This window comes from Rhinolophus sinicus, chromosome 13, assembly GCF_057876585.1.
Source record: "Rhinolophus sinicus isolate RSI-liver-muscle chromosome 13, RSI-T2T, whole genome shotgun sequence".
NCBI classification, from domain to species: domain Eukaryota; kingdom Metazoa; phylum Chordata; class Mammalia; order Chiroptera; family Rhinolophidae; genus Rhinolophus; species Rhinolophus sinicus.
This window is the reverse complement of record NC_142513.1, coordinates 6,816,608-6,835,607: the sequence shown is the minus strand read 5'-3', so window position 1 is coordinate 6,835,607 and position 19,000 is coordinate 6,816,608. Positions and strand designations below refer to the sequence as shown.

Sequence of the window (19,000 nt, the reverse complement as noted above, 5' to 3'; positions counted from 1 at the left end):
TCCTTTCATTCTTAAGAAAATGAAACAGCCCTAAAATCTGCCTGCAGTAGGTATTGTATGCTCCTTTTATAGAAGGGGACATGAATTACCTGCATGTATACCTATCCTTTCAAAAAGAAACAATGGAAGGATATAAATCAAAAACTAATTCTTAAAAATGGTACTTTATACGAGGGAACAGGGTGAAAGGGATGAAAAGCTAAAGGGCTCTGAATATACCTGGCTTTATAGTTTTGACTGTGAAAGTATGTCTTACATAACAAAATTATATTAAAAAGGAAAAAAAAAACCCAGCAGTGTCTAAAGATGGAAAGCACTGGATCTAACAGTATATGAAGTGGTCGCCATACCACCCAGATAAGTAACTGCAGACTCCCCCATAATACATGACTGTGTTCCAGAGGCCAGTAAACACAGCCAGACTTGATAACGCTGGCCTCACCCCCAAAGTTCCTGATTCAGCAAGTCTGGGGTGAACCTGATAACGTGCATTTCTAACCATTGCCCAGTGGTGATGGCTTCGCTACTCTGGGACCACAAGTTAAGAACCACTGCTGTAAACAAATAAAACTACATACAAAAAATTTTTGTTTGAAAGCTTCGCTTAGTAATCATGTTGTAAATAATATTGACATGATTTGTTACATACAGTAGGACAAAGCAGGTAAGTTACTATGTGAATATCATCAGGAACCCAGGTTTTCAGAAATATGAAATATCAAAGAAGTAAAAACATTTTAAATCTGAATTCGAAACAGTCTAATTCATCCAGGTATTTTATATATATTTTGTATATGTAAATGTATTTCCTTGTTCCCTTCATCAAAAAGGCCCAGCTGAAGGAACCCAGTTGTAACCATCACCTCTTACCCACAAATCACCATATCCCATAACAGGAACCCAGGATCCTTGGAGAGAGACCGTGTTTCCCCAAAAGTAAGACCCAGCCGGACAATCAGCTCTAATGTTATCTTTTGGAGCAATAATTAAGATCCGGTCTTATTTTACTATAAGACCGGGTCTTATATAATAAAATGTAATATATATAATAATCTATAATAAATATATAATAAACATAACAAATATAATACCGGGTCTTATATTAATTTTTGCTCCAAAAGACACATTAGAGCTGATTGTCCAGCTGGGTCTTTTCAGGGAAATACAAGCAAATGCTCCAGGTCTGGGTCAAGAAATGCTCGACATGAGCTGAGAAAATGTCGTCACGGCAAAAAGCCCAGAAGCCTTCAGAATGTCATTTCAGAGTTAGCTTAGAGCCCCCATTGGTCAGACAGGAAACTGATGCCCGCAATTGCTCAGAGCACATCGCATGTACCATGAGTTCATACCAAAGAATGGAAACGTTCGTTCACCAGTCGTGTCTGGAAGATGCTGGGCACCAACTCATTACTCCCAAAGCTGGTTCATCGAGGAAAATCAAGGTTTATCCCTTTTTGTTTAAGCTGTACTTCAGGATAACTAAATAATAGCAAGTGAGGTGTCCTTCATAGAATTCTAACTAGTAAATACAGAAGGAAGAATTAAAAAAAAAAAAAAAAAAAGATGGGGGTGGGGGGGATCGAATGTATGGTGGTGGCGGGAGGGCTGACTCTGGGTGGTGAGCACACAGTGGGATTTATGGATGGTGTGATACAGAGTTGTGCGCCTGAAATCTGTGTAATTTTACTAACAATTGTCACCCCAATAAATTTAATAAAAAAAAAAAAAAATCACCTTCGTAACATTCCTGTTTAGCACTGGCTGCTAAAATCCAGAAGAGAGAGGTTGATGGGGAACTTGACAGTGGCTGGTTCGTGTGACATCTGAACGCACTAATGAAACCTAACATCATCACAGGTGAGCAAGCCAAACATTGTACGTGCCCAGTGGTGATGCCGTAAGAAGTTCACAGCCACCTCCTCCCGTAACTGAGCTCAAATCTACTTTAAACGTCGAGATGTAATTTACCAGTTTAAGGGACATACAGAGGTTGCAGAAACAGGTTAGATGAAACCACAGATATTCAAGAAACCCAAATAAGACTGTGAGAACTTCTATAGGACAAATGACCCAGTTTCTTCAATAAATAAAATGTCTCAAAGTGTGTGTGGGGGGCAGGGGAGTTAGATTAAAACAGGCTTAAGAAACCTTAAGAAATCTGAACATAAGGGGATCTTGTTTGGGTCCTGATTGCAACTTACCAACTGTAAGAAGACATTTTTGAGACAACTGGGAAATGTCGACATGGAGGCTGGTTATGAGAAGTCACTGTGCATTTAGCTAGGTGTGATCGCAAAAAGCCCTTACCGGCCAGAGGTACACACTCAAGTATTTCAGGGATGAAATTAAACCATGTCTGAGATTTGCTTTAAAAATACTCGGGGGAGTCGCAAAAGGACGCAAAATGCTGCTGACGAGACTAAGGGTGGTCATTATACTCATCTCTCTACTGTCCTGTATGTTTAAAATTACATTTATGAAAAGTTAAAACAAAATCAGAAACCAAGAACACAATAAAGAGCCAAACCCAAGAATGCAAAACACCAAATCTATATTTACATCCACATATAATAACATAACTTTAAGCTGAAATATATCATAAATAAAACAAGTAATGTCTACTGTTTGACAACATAAGTATCAACAATTAAAATAAATCAAACTGGAATGAAATAAATACATAAACAAAAAATCCAACAGATTGTACCTCTATTATATGTACTGTTGTTCTCAAAGAAAAAAAAAAAACATACAAAACCAGTAGTATCCCAATAGTTAATACTGATGGACAAAAAAAAAACAAAAAACAAAAAATGTCTTTTAGAGTACAAGGGCTGTGGAAAAAAACTGGTATTTTTATGCATTCAGAAATGTGGTAAGAAAGTAAAACTATGAAAGCCCCCTCCCCCCCAAATTTCAGCATAACATGAACTGACTTGTTTTCAAATAGATTTGGTGATTTTTTTTTTTGATTTTTTTTTTTTTTTTTTAAATACAGGTTTAAATCTCAGTCCTCTATTATCACATATCCCCTTTTAAGATTTACATTTATAGTCAGGAGCAAGCTTTCTGTAACACTCATTGCATTAGGCAACGATCAAGTCAATCATCTTGCGAATGTGTTAATCTTCAAAAATACGCTATAAAAGTGCAAAACTATGAAAACAAAAATCTAGGTTATGTACATATGGCTCAGCTTGTGAACAGGAAAACAGGTTAATAGTGTACACTTTCCTGATACAAAGCACTTCATTGCAATGCCAGCAGACGGCCCTCAGATTCGCTCTCCCTGCCAGGCGGGAGTTAAGACTGTCTATCAAGTACGCTTCATGTTGCATAATGAAAACAGAACAACAGGAAAAAAATATTCGGATTCTTTTAGGACTTCACCCTTGCTCTAATGGAGAAGGGCAAGACAAGAAAAATTAACAGTGCAAATTTATTTTTGCAAGTTTTCTTAGTAAAATATTTTGTGGTTACTAAACGCAGGGACTGTTGAAGACACTCAGCGATTACAGCAAATTGAAGGAACAAAAGTTTAAAACACCCACTAAACCCACTGGGGGCTCTCCTCTCTTTAAAACCCAAATTGCATATGTACTGAGAAAATGCTTCAAAACAGCCCCAAATGAGAAGACAACTGAGGTCTAGACACAGATTACCTCTTCCCCTATTCCCAGAAGGCTCAGCCAGCAGTTCCTTACTCAGAACCAATGTGTCTGCAAGTCACTTGAACATGTCCACGGTTAACTCAAATGCAGACACACCAAGACTCCAAATACAACCTAAAAATTGACCCCAAAACTTGCATTTTCCTTTAAAATTGCTTCCAACATATGCAACTCACATGTATCATTGAGAGTTTATTTTTTTTAATCTACTCATTTAGGCAAATGCCCAAACATTGAATTTTCCAACAAAAATGATTAATTTGATAGGAAACTAACTTAAGTAACTCCACATACAATTTGGTATGTTTACTGGCTAGCTGGCTGCTCTACTGAGGAAATGCTTCCCTGCAGACACATGCACTTAAAAATCCCATGAACGACCCCCCTCCCGCAGCACAGGATGATGGCTCTGGACCCTTCCTCAGCTGACATGCTGAGATTTCCAACAAAAGGGGCACCTAATTCCGAATGGCTGACCCCAATATATGCAGCAAGTACAGAGGGTTACTACTTCCATTACGATTTTAAGACAAGAGACTGTGGACGATTTAACATGATACAAATCATTGCAAATTTTTTTTAAAAAAACATACGTTTTAAATGAGAGCACAAAAAAGCAGAAACAGCTCAAAGTGATGAGCTACATTAGAGAAAAAGAGTACACATGGTATTTCAACGAGCAGGTTTACAACTTATATATTTACAGATTTTTACCTGAGGTGCAAGCAGTATATACTTTCTCCCCACCCCACCCCCCAACCCAAATGATTTCTTTTCAGCAGCGCTCAAGTATGCAAAAGACTCCATTTCTTATTTGGTCAATTCTAAAAAAAAATATTATTCAGGGACAAAATAGAGATTTGCAGTCTCTATTTGTGTATAACCCAACTGTTCCAACTCTAGTTTTTTATTGCTATTTGGTACAAAAGTTACCAGAACAACTTTACAAAACTGTAGTGTTCCTTGTATGTTGTATACACAGTACAATCACAGCTTATTTCAGTAGCTTTCACCGTTTGCTTTCTCAAAGGATGAACTTAACAATGTCATGGAGAGTACACACATCCATCAAGACCTACGGAGGAAAAGGGTTTAAAAAATGATTAAGATGTAGTGATGTAGTTTAATTTTAAGAAGTATAATAAATAAAACTAAAGAAATTTAGAAAGGGTTATATGTAAGCTTGCATTCTGCAATGAAAGTATCAGGAGACTAAGTAAATAGATAATGTTGCAACTACCTGGATGGTAATAACCACGATTTAACAAAGATGATTTAACCAAGAATCAGAAAGGATATCAGTTACACTAAGTCTGGCAAAGCCACCGCCACCTACAAGCAACTCCCGAAAGTCTGTACCTTCTGAAGGGATAGGTACGGCACGGCATGGACCAGGAGAAGTTAACAAATGACGTAGAACAACCTCCCTCCACGAGGAGGGAGCACGAAACGTTTATAACATTCTGTGTTTGGCCAACATCTATCAAGGTCTCAGCAGCATTCCCGGCAATGGGCTGAGCATTGAATAAAGGAACCTCCTCCAAGCTCAGCTAGTGGTGGGAGCGGGACACACAGGGGAGACAGGCGGAAATGGGGATGAACAGCACGTGCGCAGGGAACACAAAGGGGGGCCCCTAGCTTGCGGCAAACATCTGCAGAAAAGATACACGAGCTGGTCGTGAAGTATCAGAAAGGGTGTTTGACAGAGGGTGCAGAGGGGTGTTCCGGGCAGAGGGACATGCAGGCAGGGAAGCCCCCGGGTTGCAGAAAGAGGCCAGGGCTGGACAAACAGGACAGAGAGCATCTGCTATTACTGACTGGTTATAACGTACAGTACAACGATCTGATACGAACGTCTGCTCCTGAGTAACGTACTGCTACGGGAGTCCTACGGGAACTCTTACAGGCACATCACACCCTCTGCCCAAACCTGGGATGAGCTAAACTAACCTGCGTATAGCTCTGAGAACCGAGATTCTTTCGGGGTTACTCTCCAGTTAGATCCATGCGCCGCGTGACGCAAAAGGTCAAAACAAACCCAGTACTTGCCACTGTCCTAATCCCCTTCCCCGACAGACAAGGCTTGACAAAGGCTTTGAACAAGCTCTCAATGGATGACTGGGGCACAGGCTTGGGACCTGCAGACTTTGGACAAAAACCAAGCAGAGCGGGGCGTTGGGCAGGTGACGTAACCCAAGTCTCGGCCTCCTAATCTGTGAAGTGTGTACTGGGCATCCCCACCTGGGGTCAGAAAACCTTTTCTGCAAAAGGGCCAAACAGTAAGTATGCTCAGCTTCACAGGCCACGGGGTCCCTATCAGAACTACCCAACTCTGCAGTGGTAGCACAGAAGCAGCCATATTCAAAGGGGAACGAACGGACATGGCCAGGTGCCAATAAAACTTGACTGACAAAAACAAGCAGAAAACAAACAGTTTGCTAATGCCGCACCTATCCCTACCCCCTGGAAGAAGGACTAAATGAGGCCATGTTCATAAACAATTCTACGCCTGGCACAAAATAAATGGTTGGTGACTTCCAGCTGCTATTTTACTGTTTCTATCCTGAGCACTCTGAGTTTTAAAACACCTTAAAAAAAAAATCAAAATGAAAATTAAAAGCAATTCTACTTGATATTATACTGGATAAACTAAATGGTTTAGTTTCAACTAAATAAAATCAATACATTATATATGCTCACCTGTCTTCCCCAAAATAGGAAATCAAGTTTTTTTGTCATTTGGTCGATAATGTGCATGCCCAATAAAATTCTCATAGTTTCTCTTTTGTAGCATGTTGCTAGATAAGTGTTGATACGACACAGGCCTTTTTCCTGATTGAAAACAAAAGTGCAAAAGGGCATTTAGAATTAAGTTCAAGCAATTAGGTAAGCTGTGAGTAGGTTGTTAGAGGTCAATTTTCAAAATTCCTAACTTTGATAATGTAGTCAGAATATACTAGTCACACACATGTTGTCAAGTTATAGCTGCCATGTTTTTAAGTACCACGAAGACATCCAAATTATCTAAGTACTAGGTTGTCATTAGAAAGAATTAAAAAGCCAAAAGAAAATGGCAGCAGAACATATTTTAATCCGATATCCATCATGAACCAAAGCTGTGTGGGTGGAAGAGGAAGAGAAAAAACACCCATTTAAAAAAGGACTTTACTTGCTCACGGCCTTTTCTCATCAAGTAAAGACAAAGTTTAGACTCATGTCCATTTGAAATGCTGAGGGGAGAAAATGGACACTTTTAATCAAAAGGCAGCAAAAATTAGTATTTCATTCCAGTGTTTGTAAGTCACTGGAGTGCTGAAAGCAATTTTTTTAAAATTTGCCATCCGTACTGGATCAACTGGCCTCAAGCTCTCCTTGATGGAGTACTGTCATCAAACAGAATCCTTAATCTGAAATAAATACAAACTGAGAGGTTTCAAATGGCTTCTTCTCTTTGGAGCAGCACAAACCAGCGGAGGTGGGGTCCCACCAAGGAAGGCGTGGTGGTTTAATCAGGTTTGCGGGGGGCCAGGTGTGCAGGCCACTCTGAGCTACCCTTTTACGCACAGATACGTGCCAGCCACCTCTGGGAAGGGCTGCCGTGAGGAAGCAGGGGCTTCAAAAACATTTCCAAAGAGAGAGAACTCCAGGGTAATCTACAAGTGTAACTATTTACAAATACGGGGAAGTAATGTCACTTTTAAAATTCACTTAGTACTTCCCACGGGCTAAACAGGCAGTGTAATTCTAGAGGTCCGAGCGTCAAAACTGCTCAAAAGATTGTTTCACCAGCAGTTCTTATCCGTCCTACGCTGTCAGGTCAAGGGTCCTGTGTACCCCCAGCCCTCGCACCCCCCTGGGGGGGTGGGGCATGTGACAGGGCTGCACGCCATGCAAAGCTCTGGAAGATGCGTTTTCTGCTGTGAAGGAGTTCACAGCCCAGTAGGGGTGGCAAGACGTGGACAGAAGTTCCCCTATGCGCCGTAGGGTGGGCACACCATTAAGTGTGCAAAGGCCGCTTGATGGCGGGAGGTGAGCGGGGCCTAAATGACACCCAGGGCCAGACCAGTAGCTTCTCCACCTAATTATCTTTTTTATTATCACCCCACCCACACAAGGGAGAAAAAGGAGCAAGAAGGTAAACACTCCGGATTAAGACTTTGTCCTGTAAGGTTGGGCTTTGGGGGCCATAAACCGTTGCCAAATCTGAGACCATCTCGCCGCCCACCCCCGCCTGAACGGTCTGTGCCCTGCGGCACCCCGAGTGCCCCGAGTGCCCCGACTGCAGAGGGAGCTCAGGCGTCAGCGGGCTCGGCCCCCGGGGAGCGCGTACCTTCCAGCGCCGCGCCCGCAGCAGCGCCGCCCGCAGGCCCGCACGCGTAGAGCTGCCCGGCCCCGCCGTAGGGCTTGTGCACAGTCAGCACGTTGGCAGAATCGATCTCACCGGAAGCCAGGAAGCGGGGCTTGGGGGGCAGCACGGCCGGCGGCGGGCACGCGTACTCCTGCGGCAGCAGCGACGTGATCCCTCGGACCACGTGGTACTTGGGCAGGTCGAAGCTTCTTCTGTAGTTGGGCCCGGGCGGCTCAGCGTCCAGGGCCAGCGGCCCGGGTTTCGGCCTTTTGGGAAGCGGCTCTCCGAAGTCCGGGCCGGCGCTGCCCGCACCCCGGCTACAGAAATAGTCTCGTCCCGGGGGCGCCCACGGGCCGTCGTGCTTGGCCGGGAAGTCGGCAGCGCCGTTGATGGAGCTGCTGCCCGCAGTGGGCGCCGGGGCTCTGAGCTTGGCCTCCGGCCTCTTTGTTTTCTCCGGGGCAGGACAAGCACCGCTTTTAGGAAACATCTCCGGCGGCGGCTGCCTGGCGGCCGGGGCCCCCTGCGCCCCAGTGCTCTGCTGTGGCCTGTGCGACTTCAGGTTACTGGGGGCTAAAGTGCTCGAGTCAGTCCCCGAAGTCAGAGAGGCTTTGCCTGGCCCTGGGGGCCCCGGCTTCCCCTTGTCCGACTGCAGGCACTTGGACGGGGCTGCGAAGGCCGGCTTGGACTTGGGCTTGGGCACACCGGGTAAGGGAGGCACGTCTTTTCCCAGTAAAGCTGGCGGGCATCCAGTCCGTCGACTTCTCAGCCAAGACTTGCTTCTACAGTTCTTGTGAATGTCAGGGTTGTACTTATGCTCCAGTCTCTGGTGCATCATTAAAACTTCTGGATAAAACGTCTTGAAGGTACAAAATGGACAGGTGATACTTGGGATTAAACTTTTACTCAAAGAAATTGCTGGGCAACTATGAAGCGCCCCAACGGATAAATTTAAAGGTTTTTCTTGACAGTCCACGCTGGGCTTGAATTTGCAGTCCACTGCCACCTCCCTCTTCTCCTTGTGGCCGACTTCAGCATTAGGGGCGGTGGTACTGCCACCCGGGTGAGCAATGACATCCACTTCTGTCCTACAGATGAGGTTATTGGCCTGAGGTTCAACTGCCGCTCTCTTCTTCAATGTGTCCAAATAGGCAGGGGCAGGATTCCTGCTCATTCTATCAGCACTGTCTTCAGTTGCATTTTTATTGAACTCCTGAGTATCTTTGTGTACGTGTGAAAGGACAGCGCTGCCCAGAACATTCTGGAAAGCAGGGGCCACCCCCTTAAGTTGCTTTGCAGGTGGGCTGCCTTTAACATCTTTGGCACCATCAAAAAATCTTTTCAAATTTTTGGTTTGCGCACTGTCGGCGGTTAGTAGTACATCTTCCGTCTCCAGGTTTTTCCCATCGCTCTTCACTTCGGCGGCAACGTCAACCTGCTTGTCTTTGTGATGTCTTTCCAAGTGATACCGCAGAGAAGTCTTCTGGGCTGCAGCATAGTCACAGAATTCACATTTGTACGGTTTTTCACCTAAAACAAGAAATACTGCTATATTACAGAAGTTGATGAGAGGCATCAAAATAGATCTTTGGAAACCAGAAGAATCTAATACAGAATATAGGGTTCTTTCCTTTTCCCTTCTGTATCTACTAATCTTCATATCCGGGATTCCTCATGAAGTGTTTGCTTTATCACGCTTACTATACTGAATCTCTTAATATGTGAATACATGTCTTTAATTAAAACAACAAAATAACACTTGCAACTTCTTTAAACTTCATAAAAGCCCTATGGAAGTAAATATTTGTTATCCCACTTTTACAGCTAAGAAAACGGGGGCTCAGAAAGGTTAAATAACTTGCCCACAGTTGCACAGCTAGTGACTGGAAGAGATGATGCATGCAGCCTCCTAAACCACTGTTACAGCTGCTTCTGCAATCTAAAGAAAAGGGTACTAAATATATTCACATTTCCTTCTAAACTATAAAAATACAAAGAAGCTATGGCATTAAAAGACATTTAAAAGGTTTGAAAATGAGTCAGGCTACCGTAGTCAGAAACTAAACAAGAAATTAACTTCAAAACAAGAATAGCAGTTCAGATTACAATGACACTAAAAGAATTAAAATGACAGCTGCAATCTGCACACTCCACATTTATTCTTAAGCTACTCTGGGTGTCTAGCAAAATATTTGGGGGGGAAAAATCAGACACAGAGCTATGTCCTAATTATTTTCACTAATACATTCTTTTGAAAAAAAATCTAGAAGCTCCTTACCTGTATGCGTTCTGAGATGAATATTGAGGTAATAATTTGAACGGAAAAACTTTCCACAATAACTACATTCTCTTGAGGATGTAAGATGTTTTATTTTGCCTCCATCATCACTTTTATCTTAAAGCAGAAACAAAAAATATGTAAGAAGACAGCGCAAGTACATGAGTAAGGGCGGTGACATAAATGTTCTTGATAGAAACATTTTTGGAAAGCATTTTTATTAGTGTTGGGTAAACCAAAAAGGCTAAACACACACCAAATGTTTTGAGCTTGTCTGAAGTTTTGAAGTCGTATAAGACGCATGTGGTTTTTTGTTTTTTGGATTTCTGTCTGAGTCTAGCACAGTTCACTGTCAACGATTCGGTTTTCCATTTGCCTTAATCACAGGTAAGATTGTTGAATAGACAGATGCAGGGGCAGCTTTCTTTCTCTCGACATGGCTGAACTGGGCAGGAACTGGCCAGCTGGAGCCGCACTGACACACAGGGGGCTGGAACAACCAGCTTCTTCAGGATAAGTCATTTGGAAAACTGAGCCAATAGAAATCACCAATTTTCCCAACCACCAGGGGCAAAAACAAGTTTTCTATGTTAAGATTGGGCCAAGTTACCACTAGAGGGTAGCAAGCACAACTTCATCTGCACAGAAAAGGTATGGAACGGGCAAACACCTAGGAAAGTTGGTCAAAATTTAGCAACCTTTTGGAAAGCAGACTGTATCATCCACAAGCACTCACATGGCCACGATACAGCTGACAAACCAAAGTCTGTCCTCAAAGGACAACGCGTTTAACTTTCAACTTCACTCTAGGCAGGAGGATCAGGACAGTGTGTTACGTGCAAAGGGGAAAGTGTCCACTGGGGACACTAATTAAAAGATGGCTGTACTTCACGCCAACACCAGCCCTCCAAAGGTAATTAGATGGGAGGCAGTTAAAATACCCATGCCCCCAAAACAGCGTGTTTAAGTTTTACATCAACGAAATGTCCTCTTATTGTAGCTCATAGTACAGACATTACAATATGACAACTTATGAAGTTGGGCTGTCTCTTCACTGGTAGTTTTGTCTTGAAAAACTGTTATTTCCAACGGAAAGGCCTCTCTCCTGCTCCTTCCACATTTTACATTCCAGGTTATTTATAGCTTACTGATTTAAAAAAGCAGCCTACAAGCAAACCTCGGTGAGCCTCCAGATACAGTAAAGACAGAACTGTACAATCTCTGTCACCCCTAAACTCCCCTGAGGAAACCGTATTCACCTCTAAACACTCTAAAACAACAGGGACAATCCTCGATCTGAAAAGGCGTCATGAAGACTTTAAAAAATAAATCATCGCATGAACAACTATTAAAGCCATTTATAAAAGTTGAAAATTATTTTTAAATAATCTACTTTGCTTTTTAATCTTCTTAAAAATTAAAAGTAAACCTTAAAAAAAGCCAGTATGATGGTAAATTACAGTAAGATATTATAAATGGAGACTAGACCACATCAGAATACAAATCTAGGAAAATCAATTCCCTAAGTACAGGATGCCCGGCTTGCTTTCTTACAATCACACCCAACGAGCTGGGTTTGCAGCTGGGGTTGAACCTTATTGCAATTTCCTACTTCCAACTGTGTGTTCACAACTTAGGGTACGTTGCATCACATCCAAAACGTGATGAAATGCCTTTGCTTTAACAGAAAGGACATGAAATGTCCACATCTACCTGCTTCCTGTCCTTTAAGCATCACCTTTGTTTGGTTTTACAGTGCTGTTCTTTAAAGGACTGTAAACGCTTTATAAATAAGGCTGTTGAAATTCCTTGGAGGGCTGAAAACAAGGGTCAATGAGCCAATTTTGCAAACAGGGAAATCAGGACAAAGAAAGGTGAAGCAACACATAATCGGTCCCAAAACAATGCAGTGGTAGAACCAGACTAAGCCCAAGCCTTGGTACTCCCAGCTATTACAGGTAATCCAGCCGCCTGACGACTGAGTCCAAGTTTTCCACCCGATTCTTCTGCCCGCCTACACCACCTACTGGCAGAGCATGACTGGACATTTGATTTCTTTCAGGGCACCGGGCATCTCCTGGGCCTAATTATTTCCCCATTACTGCATGCTCCTCAACAGTCCTGAGGGTGACAAAAATCACTTAGAAGACTGGAGGTCTGGGTTTAAAGCTTTTTATGATGTACTAAGCAACTACAAGATGTTTTCTAGATTTCTGAAAACTAGTTCTCTAAGTGCTAGGTTTCCTGTGTTCCAGGAAACTTAACACATCCTGAATGATATGAAAACTGCTCTCACATCCATCACATGATCAAAAAAAGAACCGGGCACGGGCTTAAGAGGAGATGAAGAGTCCCATATATTGTCTGGCCTCTCGACCCTGGCACTACTGACATTTGGGGCCAGATGATACCTTGTGGGGCTGTCCTATGCATGACAAGATGTTTATGGTGGCATCTCTGACCTCCACCCACTGTGTGCCAGCAGCACACACACACCCCCACCCCCAGGCGTGACAACCAAAAATGTCTCTTGACGATGCCAGCTGTCTTGTGGGGGCAAAATCACCCCAGTTAAGCACACTTTAAAGCAGCACAGCTTTCGGTTGATCCACAAGTTACAACAATGTGTGCGTGTCCATTCAACAAAATAAAAAAAATCACTGAATTTTCAGAACAGGAAGTGACCCTGAAAGGACTTTTAACTCAACCCAGAAGGGTTGGGTGACTTACCAAAAGAGCCTGGGCTCAGAGCCAGCCCCCAAACCCCCTAACCTGACAGTGCTCCCCGAGTGTAAAGAGAGGACAGCACGCAGCGCAGCAGCTTACCCAAATGGAACCCTTCGGGAAGCCCATCCTCAGATCCATCTTCAGAACCACCTTCGCGATCGATGGCCCCGTTCTCGTCCATGGTGGTGGTCAGGTCCGGAGACCCTGTCCTCGGCTGCCTGCCATCGACTGACATGGTTGGTGACTCGGCGTCCACCCTCCTGTCCTTCTTGTGGACACGCGAGTGCAGGACCAGCTGATGGTAGGTCCGGAAAGCTTTGCCACACTCAGAGCAGTGCGTGGGCTTCTCCTTGTTACTCGACAGCTTGGGGTCCGCATCCCCGGAAGGCACTTCACCATTGGCATGTCTGGGCTTCTCCTTATCCTGGGAGAGGCCCGGACAACCGCTCTTACTGGTTTTGGACTTTCCAGAACCCTCAGAATGGCTTTTACTCACGTTCCAAATCTCTCCAAGCTCTTCTTTGTCCGAATCGTCGTTGTCGGTGCTTCCTTCCTGCCCCGGTTGCTCCTTCACTTCTCGGCAGACAGCGACCTTGCCCTTGGTGGCCAGCTGCCAGGCCTGGTAGGTGGTGAACGGATCGAGCTGAGGTATCCATCTGGCGGGCTGCCTCCCGCTTTCAGGGGGCACTTTTGGTCTCAAGTTTAAGAACTGCAGGAACTCCTCTCCCGGGGCCGGCATCCCCTCCTGCTCAGAGTCTGTTTGGGTGCTGCTGCTACCGGAAGCTGTTTCTTTGGTGTGCATCTTCCTGTGATCTATTAGACTTTCTTTATTTGGAAATAGGAAGCCACAAACCATGCAGATTTTGTAAGGAGAGGAGATGCTCTCAGCTGCGTGCTCCTGGACCACCTCGTTGATTGTGACCGGGCTCTCGGAGCCCGGCTGCAGCTTGCCCTTGGCCCCAGACTTGCCGTTGTGTGTCCGCATGTGGTTCTTCAGAAACCAGGGCTCCTTGAACCGCCGTCCACACACATTACACCCGTACGTGAAGGAGTCCTTGTGTTTCTTCATGTGGATCTCGACGTCGAAAGCGACTCTGAACGTCTGCCCACACACTTCACAGCTCAATTCTTCACTTTCTTTGCCATTCTTGTCCTTGGGAGGCTCTGTTCTCACTTGGCTTTTATCAAGAGGACTAAGGTACTCTGCTTCCACACGCAAAACTGCGGGCTCACAAAGGATGGGCCGGTGCTGCATTAAGACATGTTTATTAAGGTCTTCTGAGTGTGTGAAGGTCTGACTACAGAACATGCAGTCCAAGGGCGTGTGTCCTTCTATCTGGATTGTACTTTTCTCCTGGGTGGCTCTGAAAGGGACAGCAGTGGTGCCTTTCAGGGACATGGCATCATCTAGCTCCATTTGGGTGCCAAGAGGATTGCCAATAACTTCCGGTCCATCCATATAGACTAAGAGGGATTGAGTTGGCATGTTTCCTGTCACTTTATCTAAAGTCAGAATCCGACTGAGGAATTCCTGGAGTTGGAATAAGGCCACTTATAAGACTTGTTACTCACACCCCAAGCAGCCCTGGGCTTCAAAACTAGAGCAAATCTCTGTTATAAAAGCTCAAAAGAAAGTGTATATTCCTCTAACGTCCTATCTTCAGAAGTCTTAGGAAGCTCAGTGATAGACAGTATCACTGGTCCTTTCCACAAAAAGGCAGACGGACTCCCCAATGCTTTGGTTCAAATATGAGTCAGCACAAAGCATTAGTTCTCTTTGTCTCCACTGAGTGATTCAGTGGAGCAAGTCAATTCCAGCAACCTGGAGACAAGGGACTTCCGAAACCTAGAGAAAAAAAATAGGACCGGTGAGCTCGTTAAAGAGAAGGCTGGCATTTGTGATACACAGTGGTCTTTTCCACTGTGGGAGAGAAGATACCTAACTCAATCGCTTTACTTTTAACTAATACAGTGCCATCCTTTAAACATGCTTGTTAATTACATCATTAGCATTTTATCCAATCAGTGCCTCTATTCAATCCCTAGATTTTCATCCAGTTAAGACACTTGTAACTTAAAAGGTTTAATGGCTTTAAGTCTAAAGCGTGAAGTTCCAGGACAGAAATTGTTAAATGCAGCTGAATAAGTTTAAAATACTACTAAAATGCAGGTGTGTATCCTATCCTTATAAACAGCCTCTACAAGTCTAGAGACTTATTATAAGATGACAATGAAAGAAAGCACTTTAGGTAAAAATTTAAAAGCCAGAGCTTCAAACTGTTTTATATACAAACATGCGGGATACAGAAATGCCTAAAAGCACACTGGAACATTACACACACACAGGTCAACAGTGGCAGCACAGAAACACAGGAACCTTTCCTAAAACCCCCATTCAGGACATACAGAACACCTCAGAATGGGTGCCATCCTGGCCAAGGGGAACCTGGATAAATTTTAGTTCACTGGATATTCCAAACCTCAACCCACTGCCCAAATCCCAGTTTTCTTTGGACAACTCTGCCTTCAACAAGCGTCAGGGTAGGGCTTCCTTGTCCAAACAATAAATAAGGAAACACACACACACACACACACACACAAAGCTACTCTGTAAATGTACACATTTAAAATAACAATCGTCACCATGGATTGGAGCTGCTTTCAAATGGCTTACTCTTTAATCAGAAAATGGATCCTCTCGTTATTTTATCCATCTTTCACATTCTGCACTGGCCAGGTGAAAAATGGATAACTTTATTTAGCTCTGCAGGCTCTGATTTAGAAGCTAATTTTCACTCTTGGAGAAGAAATAACCTCTAAAGCCAATAATACCCTCCATCTTTATGGCAAGCATAGGAATTGTTTTCAAACAGTGCCAACTACTTTAACTGAAGTCAGTTAATTCCACCCAAGAAAACAAAAGACATGCAAACTACTCCCACCACAGGCATCGTTAAAAAAAAAAAACTTTCCTTCTCTCCACTTCCTCAAAGAGAGGGCCTGTAGGCTCAGAAGACCAGGAAACATTTCTTCCCCTTCTTTACACTCATAAAAAAAAATTCTCATATTCCCTGTTATCTTTAGTTTTGAATAAACTAGATTTTTAACATTAAGCTTTTCTAAATAAGACTTCAAATCAAAGATTAGGGTAAAGAAAGTATGTACTGAAAAGTGTTTTATCTTAACTTCTTAGTCTTTTGTTGCAATCACAATGGAGGATAAACACGTGGGCTGACTACCAGCTTGGTGGGATAAAAAGGACACACCAGAGACCTGAGTTCTAGTCCTGACTGAGCCACAACCTGACACTTGTCACCGCCACCTACCTCATCTGCCCCTATTTAATGCAGATGGTTAAATTCTAGGATCACCTCAGAGTTCCAGAATTCTATGCTTCTGCGGGGTAGATCTGTATTTATGGACAGATATCTTCAAAAGAATATTTAATGATGCTAATCAAGGTATTAAACGATGTTTGGATATGTGACTGATCATTTAGGTTTCTATGTAGGCATTTACTCATTCAACAAATATTTGCTGAATGCCAGTGTCCCAAGTAATATTTTAACTAAAGAAATTAACAGCACATATTCTGGAAAAGAAGTTCCCAAACTCTGACAACTGTCTTCACTGGCCAATAGCTAAATGAGAAACAGAGAACAGCGCAGTGAGTTCAGATTAATTTCAATTTAAATAAAGACTGGCCTTTGAGGTCTTTTCTACTTTTCGGTGCCAAAATACCCTTTTTTAAAAAATGAAAGAATGGCAGTGGCAAATAGTAGAGGGTTTTGGGTTTTTTTTCAGATGTCGTAATTTAGCAAAATCAAAGTTAGTCCCCCAGGTCTAACCTCAATGCTACCTTTTTTTTTTTTCCCCAAGAAATTGGACTAGTTTGTGACATTTTTAAGTTTTGGGGAATTCCACTTTTCTATAAATAACCTTTCCCAAAAAGACCCCAACCCTAAACTCGATCTCTGGATTAGAAAGATGACGTGAGTACATCCTGTTATTTCCCACCTGAGGTAACAGCATAGACTGGAAATGCCTATCTTAGGAAGAGGTTTAAGTTTCAATTTTTATCTCTGAAATGTTCAAATATCTGGGTTGAGTACGTTGTCATCAGCTTCTAACACAAGACCTGAGGGACTGACACAGGAGGCACAATAGGGGGGGAAATCTTAGGAGAAAGAAGAGCTTCAGTTTGGGGGGAAGGGGGTGAACAGGGGGAGGCCTGAAGATGGGGGGGAAGCCTACGCCAGGGAGACCGCTCCTGCGATCAAATGAGGAAGACCTTCCTGAGAAAACTGAAGAACGTCTTCCTCCAGGAAAGCTTCTGAGACAGAATCTGAGAGTCACTCACTTTGCCCAACTGTCCCACGCACATCACCTTGGGTCACAGTGATCTGTCCTACTCACCCAGAAGGGATGAAAACCTTGGGCCATCCCTGTAAAGTAAGATCCTAGGGGCAGACCCTATCCACCTTGTTCACCGCTGCCCCCAGGGCCTAGAAGGGGTCCCTGGCACAGGGCTGGGGACAAACACCTGGTGAAGAAATGAACAAACGCTACATAATCAGCACAGGTGGAGAAATCAGTGTGCACATACATCTCTGGCGGGTCACCACCCACCATAACTGATCTGACATTGAAATTAACTGGAATGTTCATCAAAACTTCCACATGGCTATCTATGGCTGCCATCTAATTATCATGCTCCACAATTTCAAGAGTAATAAAAAAAAAAAGAATCACTTAATCGTACCATGGCCAGCACACAAGCAAAACTGCATCCCTTGAGTTTATATAGGCACTCTCCTTATCGACGCACCAGAACAAAAGTGGGGGGCGTGCTACGGAAACCTCTGACGGCAAACGTCTTCAACCCTTGCCTGAGAAACTATACATAAACAAAACACTTCCTTAAACTATAAATCAGTATCTACACCACTTAAAACCAACCTGCTAAACAAAAACCTTTAGGGTGATTATACTAATAAAGACTTTAATAATCACAGAACTTAGGAAAACCAGACATTCCAGCCCAATTACTGTCCACAAATCGCCGTTTCCAATGGGGGGCGGGGGGTGAAGCGTGTGTACAGCGCATGCGCACATCCTTCCGAGAGCCTCGTTTCCCCACGTGGAGCACACGGAAGCAATGACACCCATGACACTGCTGGTCAAGTCAACTGTCCCGACAAAGCACTGGAGGGGGGGAAGGAGGGCACTAACCCAGCACCTACAGGCTAAATGCTTTTAGTTTACAGCAAAGGGGAGCACTCTGAACCCACTAAGCTTATTGAAAGACACTTTGCAAAAATATTTTTCAATGTTCAAAAAGTTTTTTTCTGAACCTTTACACAGGTAAATAACAGCAATTAACCTTCAGCCATATACCCCAAGGCACCTAAGGCAAGAGCTTATTCAGTATAACCTTACATAATGAGAGAATACCAGTATTTAGTTTATATTGTGATTACTTACATTTTTAAAACATTAACCACAACATACTCTTTGGAAAAATGTAGGAACTATATTGCTATAATTGCCTGAAATATAAGTCTGATGGTTCTTTAGGTCATTTCTTGTTTTTGTTTTGTTTTTGTTTAAAGCAGAAATTCATTTGTGAGTAAAGCTACTGCAAATTCTGCCACTACCAGATCTGCAAATTAGTAAATGTCACACATTAGACAGTGCTTAAGGACAACGAATTAGAGGTAAATGCCGCCATGCTGACAGCTGCTGTTAACTTTTCAATATTGTTCTTTTTTGTGCTCAGACTATAAACCTTTAGAGACAGCAAAGCTCTACTAGAGCTGAACAGGTTATCTCTAACATTTCTTCATATGGAAGGAATACTCATCACCATAGTAGGCGCAATAAGGCATTCAAAGTCATCAAAAACTGTCAAGAACACACAAAATTCTATTTATATCCAGCAAATCTACTAGCAACCCCCCCACCTAAGTGCCCAACTGA

General features: G+C 43.3%; 1 protein-coding gene across 7 annotated transcripts in view; it reads right to left on the bottom strand.

The window, feature by feature from the left end:
* Positions 1 to 2,534: 2,534 nt before the first annotated feature.
* ZNF217 (zinc finger protein 217) overlaps positions 2,535 to 19,000 on the bottom strand; it is a 41,717-nt gene continuing 25,251 nt past the window's right edge. For all 7 annotated transcript variants that reach the window (XM_074317171.2, XM_074317172.2, XM_019726065.3 and 4 more), the window contains 5 exons: positions 13,121 to 14,867; positions 10,295 to 10,411; positions 8,002 to 9,546; positions 6,372 to 6,503; positions 2,535 to 4,746 (listed from right to left, as the gene is read on the bottom strand). In XM_074317171.2, the coding sequence (XP_074173272.2) occupies positions 6,394 to 6,503; positions 8,002 to 9,546; positions 10,295 to 10,411; positions 13,121 to 14,507 (3,159 nt within the window). In that variant the 5' untranslated portion in view covers positions 14,508 to 14,867 and the 3' untranslated portion in view covers positions 2,535 to 4,746; positions 6,372 to 6,393. The remainder of the gene's footprint in view (positions 4,747 to 6,371; positions 6,504 to 8,001; positions 9,547 to 10,294; positions 10,412 to 13,120; positions 14,868 to 19,000) is intronic.